Source organism: Culicoides brevitarsis, chromosome 2 (genome assembly GCF_036172545.1).
Source record: "Culicoides brevitarsis isolate CSIRO-B50_1 chromosome 2, AGI_CSIRO_Cbre_v1, whole genome shotgun sequence".
Lineage (NCBI taxonomy): Eukaryota > Metazoa > Arthropoda > Insecta > Diptera > Ceratopogonidae > Culicoides > Culicoides brevitarsis.
The window spans coordinates 37,764,587-37,776,392 of NC_087086.1; the positions used below are offsets into that span (position 1 = coordinate 37,764,587).

Here is an 11,806-nt window from a genome sequence, read left to right on the forward strand (position 1 = left end):
CTCGTCGTTCACTCATATAGCTGTAGGTAGGCTTTTAATGTTGTTATTAACACACACACACACCTTAACAAAATTCACGTACAGCGAACGACGGGAGATACTTACGCAGAAGTTAATCCAGTTGGAAGTGCTGAAATAATTGGAGAGCGGTATTTTTATCGGAAATTTCGTCGTTTTTTGAATTTTCTTTTCCTCTGAGGAAAACAGGAGGAACCTTGACCATGAGGGATTTGTTTTGGTCAATTCGTTGCTACGAAGAATGACGGGACAGAACAACAGGTTGCACTTTCCGATACGAATCTGTGTAGTGTTTTGTCGTCAGTCATGCATGTCGTTTGTCGCACATACACAGAAGCGGTGTTGATGGAATTCTTTGTACTGGCAGGGATGTGAAATGTTGTGTTTGAAATTTTTTCAAACTTATGAAAATATTTTAAATTTTGATGAAAAATTTAAATTTTTTTTAAATAGATGATGAAATTTTAATAACTTAAATTTATTAATTTTAAATTTTCTTTTGAAGAAAAATTTTGGAAGTATTTTTAACTAAAAATTGATTTTTGAGAATTGTTTGATCTTCTATAAGAGAGAAGCAAAAAGACTTAAAAATATTAATAAAAAAAGTAAATATTGAAAATCAGGATCGAATATAATTTCAGTCAAAAAAACTTAAAGCTTTTTTTAAAGTAAAATTCCAAATAAAATGGACATAAATGACATAATTGACATATTTTTTGAAGTAAAAATTTAAGTCGAATAAGTTAAAAATAAAATATGGATTCCTTCAAAAATTTTAATTTTTTAAAAAAATTATTCGAAATTGAAAAAATGTAATTTTTGGAAAAACAAAGTTTTTAATATTGACTTATTTGACTTAAACTTAAGAAAAAGTAAAATATTTTACTTTTAATTTTAACTTCTAACCTTTTAAATAAAAACTTAACTTATTTTGGACTTTTAATTAAGTAAAAGCTTTAAGTTTTTTTTGACTGAAAGTATTTTCGACTTTGATGAAATGTTAGAAAACTTTTTTAATAAATTTTTTAAATGAATTTTTCAAAAACTTCTTTTAATCCAAACAAATATCCATTGCCTTGTTCTACCGTTGGGTTTTCTAAGTTATCATTTTAATAGGTAATTTGTCTTTAGTTTTGTAGAGCCAAGTGTTCTTATTGATCCATCCAAGGTATCCTGTCAGTCAAATGAAGGTTTATGGATCGACCAAAAATCATGTTTGTTACTTTTTGGTTCTTACTTCAAAGAAAGTCGTCTTTTATGATTTGAACGGACATATCTTGTATTGATATGTTGTCGCAATATGATTATATTGGCTGCCTCTCGATTTGATACCATGTTCCGGATTGTCTTGCGAATAACATATTAAAAAAGGTTTGAGTTTTGAAAGCAGTAAAGATTTTTTTTTAGTTGATGTTAATACTTCACGAAGCTTAAAAGCAAAATTTCTAAGCTTGTTATCCATTTTACTTAGATAATTAATAAAATTATGAAATTCCAATATTTTGTATTCTAATTTTTAGATTTTTTTTTATTGAATCAAAGTTAAATATTAAAATGTAATATAAAAAAAATAAATTTCTCATTTTCTTAATACATTTTTTTAAGTTTTTGGAGAAAAATTAAATTAAGAGAATAATTAAATTATTTTAAAAATTAATTAATTTTTTTTTTGTTTAAAGAAAATTACATTTTCAAAATTAAAATTTAAAAAAATTTTCCTTTTAGGAACAAAAAAAAATATAATTTAGAATAAAATTTTTAAAATAAAAAAATTAAAAATTTCTCATTTTCTAAATAATTTTTAAACTTTTTTTAAAATAATATTTAAAAGAAAATTAAATTTTTAAATTAAATTAAATTTTTCAAAATTAAAATTTATCGTTAAAAAAATTGAATAAAATTTTCGAAGGCTCAAAAAATCATTTACCGGCACTGAAAATTGTCGCCAATGAATGAGGAGTACAAAATTGAGACTCTCACAACGCCATCTATCGTTCAATAGCAACAAATTTACTGAAGTTCAATGTCGGTCAATGCAACTCAACTTCCGTAATTAGAATTAGAATTATTTCCTTTACCTTCGACCTGCATCGAAAATTTTTCATAGGAAAACTACTTCAGGAAATCAATCAATTTCCCATCAATTGTTTCGTGACAAAAAACAGACATTTCTGTTTAAACAATTTATTTTATCACAGTCTGTGGCAGTTGATAGCTAAAGTAAATATCATCAACATTGACTCCGTTTTCATGTCTCGCAGATGACTTTGACCGACTTTTCTCGTCATAATTTCACGACGTCATTGATCCACGAAGTGAATTGACTGACTCTCGTGTAAATTCCGGGCAATCCAGCACGCCCGCAACCGACGCCTGTCGACACAATTCCAATCAAAATCCGATTTTCGTCGATCAGGGGACCTCCGGAATCAGCCCAACATGCATCTGTGCCTCCCTCGAGCTTTCCCGCGCAAAGTTGCGTCGCACTAATGACATTTTGGCGGTTATTTGCCGCGTAGGATTTTTGACATTCTTCGTTGCTGATGACGGTGACAGCAGCTTTTTGGAGAATTTCGGGTTTTTGACCGATTGTGACGTCTTCGTTGTCCCATCCCCAACCCATGACTGTCACAGATCGATTATCGTTGTCCGTGATGGATGCAGATTGCGGCGGTAAACAGCACGATTGGTCAGAATTTGTTAATTTCAAGGGTTCTTGAAGCTCTAAAAGGGCAATGTCGTTCTGTACGTCGCTACAAACGTATTGCGGATGAACGGTAATTGACTTGATAGCAACTTGATATGGCTCGGAAGACTTTGGGAACAACGGTTGACGATGCAAGCCGATTGTCGCTTTGAATGATGTGGGTTTCATGATTTTGTTGGTGCCGCTATTTAATGAAAAATTATTTTTTTAGGAGATTTTTGATGAATTTTGTAGGCTTACCTGCATAAACAATGTCCCGCGGTGAGTAAAAATCTAAAATAAAACCGAAATTTTTTTGAAAAAAATCCTTTCACAGATATTTTTAAAAAATATTCAATTATAAAAAATAAAAAAAAATTAAGCAGAGTGGAAAATTAAATTTTAAATTTTATTTTGATGATTAAAATTATTTAAAAAAAAAATAAAATTTAATTTAATAAAAAAAAAAAAATATTTTAAATTTATTTTTAATTTAAGAAAAAAATAATTAATATGAAATAATTAATAAATTTTATTTTTAAAAAATATTTTTAAAATAATTTTTTTAAATTGAAAATTATTCTAAATGTAATTGAAAAAAAAAATAAATTTTATTTCATTTCAATTTAAAAAAATAAAATTTAAAATAATTTTATTTAAAAAAAATATTATTTGAATTAAATAAAATTATTATTATTTTTTTTTAATTAAATAACTAAAATTTTTATTTTTTTATTAATTAATTAAAAATAATTTAGTAAAATTGAAAATAGTGTGAAATAAAAAATAAAATAATTGATTAAATTTAAATTTTAATAAATTTTCAAAAAATCAAAAAAACTTAGTTAATAAAATTTAATTAAAAAAATAATTTTATTTAATTTAAATTAAAAAAGAAATATAAAATTAATTATTTAATTAATTTTTTTAAAATAATTAGGTAATTTAAAACAATTTAAAAAAATAAAAAAAAAAATAAATTTTGATTAATTAAATTATTTAAAAAATTAAATTTTAATTATTTAATAATTTTTAAAAATAAAAAAAATTTAAAATTATTTTTTTAATTAATAAAAATAATTCTAAACTTATTGAAAAAAAAATAAAAATTTAATTTATATTAAAAATTATTAATTTAATTTTTTTTTACAAAATTTATTAATTAAAAAAAATTTCTTACCTCTCATTTACGATAGAAGCGCCGCAAAAATGCCTCCCACGTTTGGTCAAACTTGCAATAAACGGGAATTCGTTCTCCTTGGCATCAACTCCGCCAACAATTTTTCCTTTTGGACCAACTTCGTTGTCAATCTCCGATGCCAAAGCTGCCGAAATGAGACTCAGAACGACTAAAAAATACTTCATGGTGCCCATAACTTCAAGATTTTCACCGAGAAACGTTCAAAAAATGAATTCCGTTCGCTTGTTATGAGCACCAATCGTCAAATGATGCGTCTCCGGTAAAAAGTCGTGCCTATAAATAATGCTCGGAGTGACGTTCTGTTGACGTCGCTTTACTTCCGATGTCTGATAACGCCGTGAAACGTGAGTGAAGCTCCTACCCGTACACCTGATTGATGGAAAATTTGAACTTAACCGAGCTGAACCGCAGCATAGACACGTTTTTCGCTGCGTTGTTATCGGTTACTCGACAATATGTGACATTGAAAATCGCGCGATACGGGAGGAAAAAACGTATTTTTGAATGAAAATGTTAAATTTTGTACAAAATTCAACGGTTTTCGGTAAAAATTGTTGTTGAAGCGCACCGTGAGATGATTTTTTGTGGTAGGTAATGAACTTTTTATCGTTTTTATTGAGACTCTTGTTTGAATAATGATGAATTTTTTGTAGATTTTTGTGAAACGGGTCAAAAAACTCTGAGATTTCCTTCATTTTTGATCAAATTCAACATTTTCGCATCGAACGGAGTAATATTATGTCTCGAAAATATCTTCACGCCGACGAAACTTCACTTGACGAGAGAAAATCTAATAAACCAAACAACTCACATGGAAAATTTGTTGTGAAATTGAATGATTGATTCTAAAATTGATATTTATAAGATTATTATATATTACGTAAATGATAGGGAAGGAAGTCGCATGGGAAATGTCGCAGTCTAGAGGTGAAATTTTTGAGTTTTATTTGACGTGAAGTGCGTTTAAATTGATTTTGCCTTTGTTTTCAGTCGGTTTTCAGTGACTACAGCAAGAAATCTGATTTTGAGTGTTTTATGAAAATTTTCATCGACGAGTTTTTGTATGAAGGATGTCGTGATTTAATCCAAAATGTGAAAAAAATTACCTGAAAATGTAAGTAAAAATTTATTTAATTTTTTTTTAATTTTAAACATTTATTTGATATTTTTGTTAGCAAAAAAATTATAAGAAAGAAAAAAATTAACCTTTAATAAAAGATAAAAATTTAATTTCATTTTAAAATAATTTAAAAAAAATAAATAAAATATTTAAAACTTTTGAATAAAATTGAAAATAAAATTATTTATTTTTTTCTTTGTTTTAAAAAAAAATTAATTTTGTTTAAATAAATAATTTTATTTATTTCGAATTTATTTTATTTTATATTTTTTTTTTTAATTTTTTTATTCAAGTAAATTTTTAAATAAATTATAATATATTATAAAAAAAATAATTAATAAATAATAATTTTAAAATAAAATTAATTATTTTTTTTAATTTTTTAAATTTAAATAAATAAAAAAAATAAACAAAATTATTTTATTTAATTTTATTAAAAAAAAAATTAAAATAACTTAATTTTGTTGAGTAATTAATTGTATTAAAATTTTCATTATTTTTTTTTATTTTTTCATATAATTTTTTTTAATGAAAAATTGATTTAAAAAATTTCTTACCTTGAAATTTTTCATTAATGATTTTTTTTAGTTTTGTCCATTAAATACATTTTTTCATTTTTTTCAAATAAATTAAAAATTAAATGACTTTTTAAAAACTTTTTTTAAAATCACTTCATTCATTACGTGTCTATTACGTGATTAATTTTATTAATTACTTCAATAAAACTTTTCATACTGAAAACCACAAAATGTCCTTGAAAAAGGTTTTTATTCCGGTTATAAGATTTTCCTTTTTTTTTAAATTCTAGTTCATTCTTTAAATGTTTTTAACACAGCTAAGACGTTAATTTTTAGTTGTTTAAAATTAAAAAAAAAAATCAAAAAAAAAATTTTAACTTTTGAAAAAATTCTGAAAAAAATTGAAAATTCACCAATTAAGTGAAATTTTTCATAAAATAAAAAAAATGACTTCATTGAACATCAAATCTCACGTTAAACTCTACATCTTCTTCTTTCAAATTGGAACACTTTCATCGCCGCAACGCCTTTTGCGAGTATTTTCCACAATTTGTCTCATTTTCTACACTTTTTTCTACTTAACATCATCCGTGACGGGCGTTCGAGACTTAATCCTATCCAAAGGCATCCACAAAATCGAAATTTTATACGAAATTCTACACGGATTGTCAGTCGGGCTCAAATTATTGCTTTTACGCCCTCATTTGAAGCAACTCAAAGCTCTTTTACACGAATTTGATGAACTTAACCTAAAAAATCATGACATTATTTTGAGTTACGTTCAATTATTCAATAAACTTTTCAAAGGATTGGCGTCTTTGTGGGTATTCGCAGGGATTTTAGCGATCATTTCGCCATTTTTTGTGGGCAAACTCCCGTTTGAAAGTCAGCAAATACCCTTTTTGGGACTTACAGAGGAGAAAAATTGGAAATTTGCCCTTACAATGTTGCAACAAGATGGATTTTTGTTGTATGGAATTACTTCAACTATAATTATGGATGGATATCCGGCGTTAATTCTTGCTTTAATTAGTGGTTATTTGGAAGAAATCGCAAATGAAGTTAGAAAAATCAAAAATTTAAAAGGAAATGATGCTAAAGTGAGGTTATGTAGTTGTTATGATATGTATCAAAAAGCTGTCGAGTAAGTTCTTGAATCTCTTTAAAAAATTTCAATTAATTTTTAAACAAATTTCAGGCTACAAAAGAAGTTTTCTCAACTCTATTCAATTGCTTTGTCAATCCAAGCCGCAGTAGGAACGATTTCTATTTGTGCCATCATGGTTAAACTTTCGCTCGATTCGCCTCTTGTTAATTTTGGATATTATTTGAGGAATGTGTTCTTAATGCTCAACATCTTATTGGAAATTGCTTTTGTTAACTTCATGGGTTCAAAACTGATTCAAACTAATTTGAGTCTATCGAATGCTCTTTACGACACAAATTGGTTGGAGAAAGATTCGAATTTCCGTAAATTATTGATAATGTTTCAGCAAAGAGCTCAAAAAGTGCTCCAGATACGAATTGGATTCATTTTCGTCTTGGATCTTAATTTGGTAGGACAAATCTGTAATTTGGCATATAAACTTTATGCTGTATTGATGAAAGTAAATAATATCTAATTCTCAAGAAAAAACGTTGAAAATTCAATCAATTAAAAAAAATGATGAGAATAAACAATTTTTTTTTTGAGTTCAAACAAATCCAGTTCAAGGTTTTCTCAGAAATTATCGAGTATCGATTTGTTTACCTAAACCCTAAAATTTGGTTCAAATCTCAATGTTCGTGACAATTTGCATAAATATTTTTAACTTTTACTACGAAGTTCAATATTTTCAATAATTCTCCATTTTCAAGATACGCCTTTCATAAAATCTGGGAGTTTAACCTTGTTCGATGTAAAATTGTTAAATTTTAATTAAATGGGCAGTTTTACTTGTCTGGACAGAAATTTAATCGATTACGGGCTCGTCCATTAATGACATCAAAATTTTATTGCGATCAGCTGATCTTTACTTTTTCTTTAATTTTTTTCGATTTTTTGCGATATTTTAATTTTTTTTTGAAATATTATTCTAAGAAAAATAAATCATTAATTTTGTTAAAGATCTCAAGTTAGATCTTAAGATTTTAAAGATCTCAAGTTAGATCTTAAGATCTTAAAGATCTCATGTTAGATCTTAAAGATCTCAAGTTAGATCTTAAGATCTTAAAGATCTCAAGTTAGATCTTAAGATCTTAAAGATCTCATGTTAGATCTTAAAAATCACATATCTTAAGATCACAGTTCAACATTTTATTGAAGACTTCAATTTTCTTTCAAATCCTCTTTTGTATCATTTTATCCAATAAACGATATTTATGGATGATCCCTTTGAAGTTAACATTACTTTTGTTCTTGGAATCGTTCAACTCTTTATTTTTACAAAATGTTTTTGTTTACGAAGTTCATTTCGTATAAATTTCAAAAGATTTTCACTCTTTGTTTCACTTCAATTTGAAAACTCAAAGAGGTAAGACACTTAAGTTCCTTCTTAAATTTCAACTCAATTTTTCTCACTTTTTAGGTTTAAAAAAAAAGCTTCAAAAATGTACAACTTGGATATCAAATCTCACGTTAAGCAATTCATGTTTTATCTTGGCATTGGAACAATCACTTCGCCGCAACTAATTCTACGATTAATTTTCTCCATTTTACTCTGTTGCTGCCTCTTTTTCTATGCCACAGCTTTTCCGAGCACAGCTCGAGATTTCATCCTCAAGAAAGGCATCCAACGAATCGAAATGTTGTACGAAATCTTACCTGGATTGACAATCGGTGTGAGATTAGCTTTATTAGTTCCTTATCTACCAAAACTTCGAGCTCTTTTGAACTCCTTCGATGAACTTGATATCAAAGATGGAAAAATTATTTTATCATATGTTGAAAAGTTCAATAGACTTTTCAAGGGATTAGTTTACTTGTGGATTTTTGAAGGCACAGTCGCAGTATTTAGTCCATTCATTTTGTTAGAACTGCCTTTTGCGAATCAACGAATTCCATTTATTACGGTTACCGATAATGTTCAAGATTGGCAATTTTGGTTGACGCTATTCCAACAAAATGGATTCTTAATTTTTGGTATAACCTCAACTTTGTGGTTAGATGGATATCCGGCGTTAATTCTTGCTTTGATAAGTGGATTTTTGGAGGAAATTTCAAATGAGGTTCGGAAAATTAGTCATTTAAAGGGAAATGATGCCAAAGAGAGATTGATCAATTGTTATAAGATGTACCAAAAAGCTGTTGAGTAAGTATTGAATCCTTTAACGGAATCTTGAAAATTACAAAAAATCAAATTTTTAGGTTAGAAGAAAAATTTTCTTACTACTATTCGACTCCCCTGTCAATCCAATGTGCAGTTGGAGCAATTTCAATTTGTGCTTTGATGGTTAAACTTTCGCTCGAATCTCCTCTCGTTAATTTTGTCTACTATGCCCGAAACATGTCTTTGTTCCTGAGCGTCGTTTTGGAAATAGCTTTCATTAACATCATGGGCTCGGAAGTAATTGAATCAAACTTGACCTTATCGAATGCGCTTTACGACACAAATTGGCATGAAAAAGATGTTCGTTTTCGTAAATTGTTGATCTTGTTTCAGCAAAGAACTCAAAAGTTGATTCGTGTTAGAATTGGATTCATTTTCGTCTTGGAACTTTATTTGGTGCAACAAATTTGTAACATAGCGTATAGACTTTATGCGGTCTTGATGAAAATGAACAATGTATAAGGATCACGTGACAAGTTTTCATATCACGAAAGGAAATTGATTTTCAGGAACCTTGAAAGCAATTAAAAACATCAAAAGTAATTTAAGGAAAGTTGAAAATAAAAAATTACATTTATTACCTGACCTATTCAATAAAAAAAATTCTCATGAAAATTGGTTTAGTTAGGTATACTCCCATTAAAAACTCCTACTGTTGATATTCCAAGAACACAATACATTTTTAAACAGTTTAATTAGTATTGGAAACTTTTGATTAAACAATCAATTAAAAAGTTTGAGAATAAATAATTTCAGAGAAATTAAATCTCTTTCCATGAAAAATGTCTCTTATCGATTAACAAAAGGGTAAAGTATGAAAATTCATTAAAAATTAAAGAATTTGTTAAAGAAGGCGTTAGGTTTTTAAATTATTTTGTAAACATGAATAAATGATTTTTATGAGGTATAAGTAAAGACTCTTCAAGAATCTTGAATCGAGAAGAATTCTGAATCAGAATGACTTTTTATTCAGTTTCAAGCTTAAAATTGCTCAAAAGTTGACTTGTAAAATTTATCACGATTTTAATTCAGCATGAGGAAGAATCGTGAAAAATTTTATTTGTTCGAATATTTGAAAATTTTCGACATTTTTGAAAGTTACTTAATAATTTATACAAAGTCTTAATTTTTTTCATTTTTTATCTTTTTTTTACAGAATCTCCCGACGATACATCAGGATGTTCAGCATCGATTTAGGAATCAATTAGAAGTTTTCAACTATGATTTGAATTTTTCTAGCTTGTTCATGCTTTATTAATGGTTACAAGTTCTGCTTCCCTAAACACTTTAAATAATATATTAACCCTTATTCGTGGTTAAATTGAGGCGTTACCAATCAATTACCAAATGTTTATAAAAACCACGAACATCAGGAAATCCTTCTTCAGTTTCAATTTTACATCCGCTTCATAATGGTTTCCCTCAATATCAAATCACGAGTTAAGTTTTTCCTCTTTTTCTTGGAAATTTCAACTGTGACTTCGAAAAACAAACTTTTAAAGTTAATAGCTTTAATTCTTGCATCGAGTTACATTTCCTTCTACTTTACCTTCTCCATGACGAGCATCCCCGAGCTCCTCGCTGCCGAAGGATTTCGTAAAATCGAGATCTTATATGAAGTATTGCCAGGCATTTCAGTTGGAGTTAAACTTTTACTGCTTTTTCCGTATCGCAAAAGAATTAAACCACTCTTGAACGCTTTTGACGAAATCGATTTCACTGAAGAAGGAAAGGAAGTAATGTTAAAGTACTTCACAAAATTTAAGAAGATACTTAAGATTCTTACCTGTTTATGGGGATTTGCTGCATCAGGAGGTATTTTGGCAAGTATTGTTCTACAAAAGATCCCTATCGAGAATCAACGAATTCCGGGAGTTGAAGCTACAGAAGGAGTTGTTGATTGGAAGTTTATAGTGACAGTAATCCAACAAGACACTTATATTTTGTACGCTTTGTCTGCTTTCATATTCCTGGATGGATATCCGTCGTTGATTTTAGCTTTAATTAGCGGATATTTGGAAGGAGTGGTATTGAAAGTGCAAAAAATTGGATGGGCTGAGAAGGAAAGTAATCAAGAATCTAAAAGTAAATTGATAGAATGTCTCAAAATGCATCAAAAGGCTTACGAGTAAGTATTTTTCTTTAAAAAAAACCTTAATCTTAAATAATTCTTACCTTAAATTAGACTTCAGACTGAATTCTCAACAATTTTTTCAAAAGCTCTATTAGCTCAATGTGCAATGACTACTTTCATAATTTGTTCTCTCATGGTTAAACTTTCTTTGGTAAGTTAATATTTCTTAAAAAAAACTTTTTTATTAACTTGTGGTTTTTAATTCTCTTTAGGAGTCACCTCTAAATAACCTTCAACTGTTCATTCGAAATATCACAATAATAATAAGTGTCCTTTACCAAGTAGCAAGTTTTAACTACATGGGTTCACAATTGATATCTTCAAATGAAATGTTAAAAAATGCTATTTTCGAAATGAATTGGGTTGACAAAGATTTAAAGTTCAAAAAACTTATGCTCATGTTTCAACAAAGAACAGAAAAGTTAATTCAAATCCGAATTGGTTACATCATAGTTGTCGATATGAGAATTGTAACTGAAATTTGTAACTTGGCATATAAGTTATATGCGGTTATGATGAAAATCAATCGATAAAGCACGTGGTTTGGATTCAACCCTGTTGCTCTTTCATAAATCATAACAAAACAACGCGCCATTCAGAGAAAGTGATAAAAACAACAGATTATCACATTGTCGTCATCTGTCTACCATCCCTATAGCTATACAGTTACTCAGCTGCTCCTTATGTTAATATGCCGCTATTTTTGTAAACAAACAAACTCCGACGCCATTACGCAGAATCCCCAAATGTCAAAAACGCACAAATTCTCTCACCAAAAAGGATATAAATTTGAGAGGGAATTGCAACTTTTACTCAGTCGT

General features: G+C 28.0%; 3 protein-coding genes across 3 annotated transcripts; 2 read left to right on the top strand and 1 right to left on the bottom strand.

Moving 5' to 3' along the window:
• Nucleotides 1–2,070: 2,070 nt before the first annotated feature.
• On the bottom strand, nucleotides 2,071–4,069 carry LOC134829073 (transmembrane protease serine 9). The gene is made up of 3 exons (XM_063842066.1): nucleotides 3,885–4,069; nucleotides 2,966–2,998; nucleotides 2,071–2,909 (listed from the first exon to the last, which is right to left on the bottom strand). Exons 1-3 carry the CDS (start codon nucleotides 4,067–4,069, stop codon nucleotides 2,303–2,305), a joined length of 825 nt encoding a protein of 274 aa, XP_063698136.1. The 3' UTR covers nucleotides 2,071–2,302.
• Nucleotides 4,070–5,989: 1,920 nt separating this feature from the next.
• Nucleotides 5,990–7,165, top strand: LOC134829074 (odorant receptor 67a-like). Its single transcript, XM_063842067.1, has 2 exons — nucleotides 5,990–6,687; nucleotides 6,742–7,165. The coding sequence occupies exons 1-2, from the start codon at nucleotides 5,990–5,992 to the stop codon at nucleotides 7,163–7,165; spliced, it is 1,122 nt and encodes a 373-aa protein (XP_063698137.1).
• A 3,098-nt stretch (nucleotides 7,166–10,263) lies between these two features.
• Nucleotides 10,264–11,518, top strand: LOC134829075 (odorant receptor 85a-like). The gene is made up of 3 exons (XM_063842068.1): nucleotides 10,264–10,979; nucleotides 11,037–11,136; nucleotides 11,198–11,518. The coding sequence occupies exons 1-3, from the start codon at nucleotides 10,264–10,266 to the stop codon at nucleotides 11,516–11,518; spliced, it is 1,137 nt and encodes a 378-aa protein (XP_063698138.1).
• Nucleotides 11,519–11,806: the final 288 nt, after the last annotated feature.

Excerpts from the sequence above, each read along its gene's own strand:
- LOC134829073 (XM_063842066.1), bottom strand. The coding sequence starts at position 4,069 with ATGAAGTATTTTTTAGTCGTTCTGAGTCTCATTTCGGCAGCTTTGGCA. Across the intron at positions 2,999-3,884 it reads GCTTCTATCGTAAATGAGAG|ATTTTTACTCACCGCGGGAC; the intron begins GTAAGAAATTTT and ends GTTTTATTTTAG. Across the intron at positions 2,910-2,965 it reads GCGGGACATTGTTTATGCAG|CGGCACCAACAAAATCATGA; the intron begins GTAAGCCTACAA and ends TTCATTAAATAG.
- LOC134829074 (XM_063842067.1), top strand. The coding sequence starts at position 5,990 with ATGACTTCATTGAACATCAAATCTCACGTTAAACTCTACATCTTCTTC. Across the intron at positions 6,688-6,741 it reads ATGTATCAAAAAGCTGTCGA|GCTACAAAAGAAGTTTTCTC; the intron begins GTAAGTTCTTGA and ends AACAAATTTCAG.
- LOC134829075 (XM_063842068.1), top strand. The coding sequence starts at position 10,264 with ATGGTTTCCCTCAATATCAAATCACGAGTTAAGTTTTTCCTCTTTTTC. Across the intron at positions 10,980-11,036 it reads ATGCATCAAAAGGCTTACGA|ACTTCAGACTGAATTCTCAA; the intron begins GTAAGTATTTTT and ends ACCTTAAATTAG. Across the intron at positions 11,137-11,197 it reads TCATGGTTAAACTTTCTTTG|GAGTCACCTCTAAATAACCT; the intron begins GTAAGTTAATAT and ends AATTCTCTTTAG.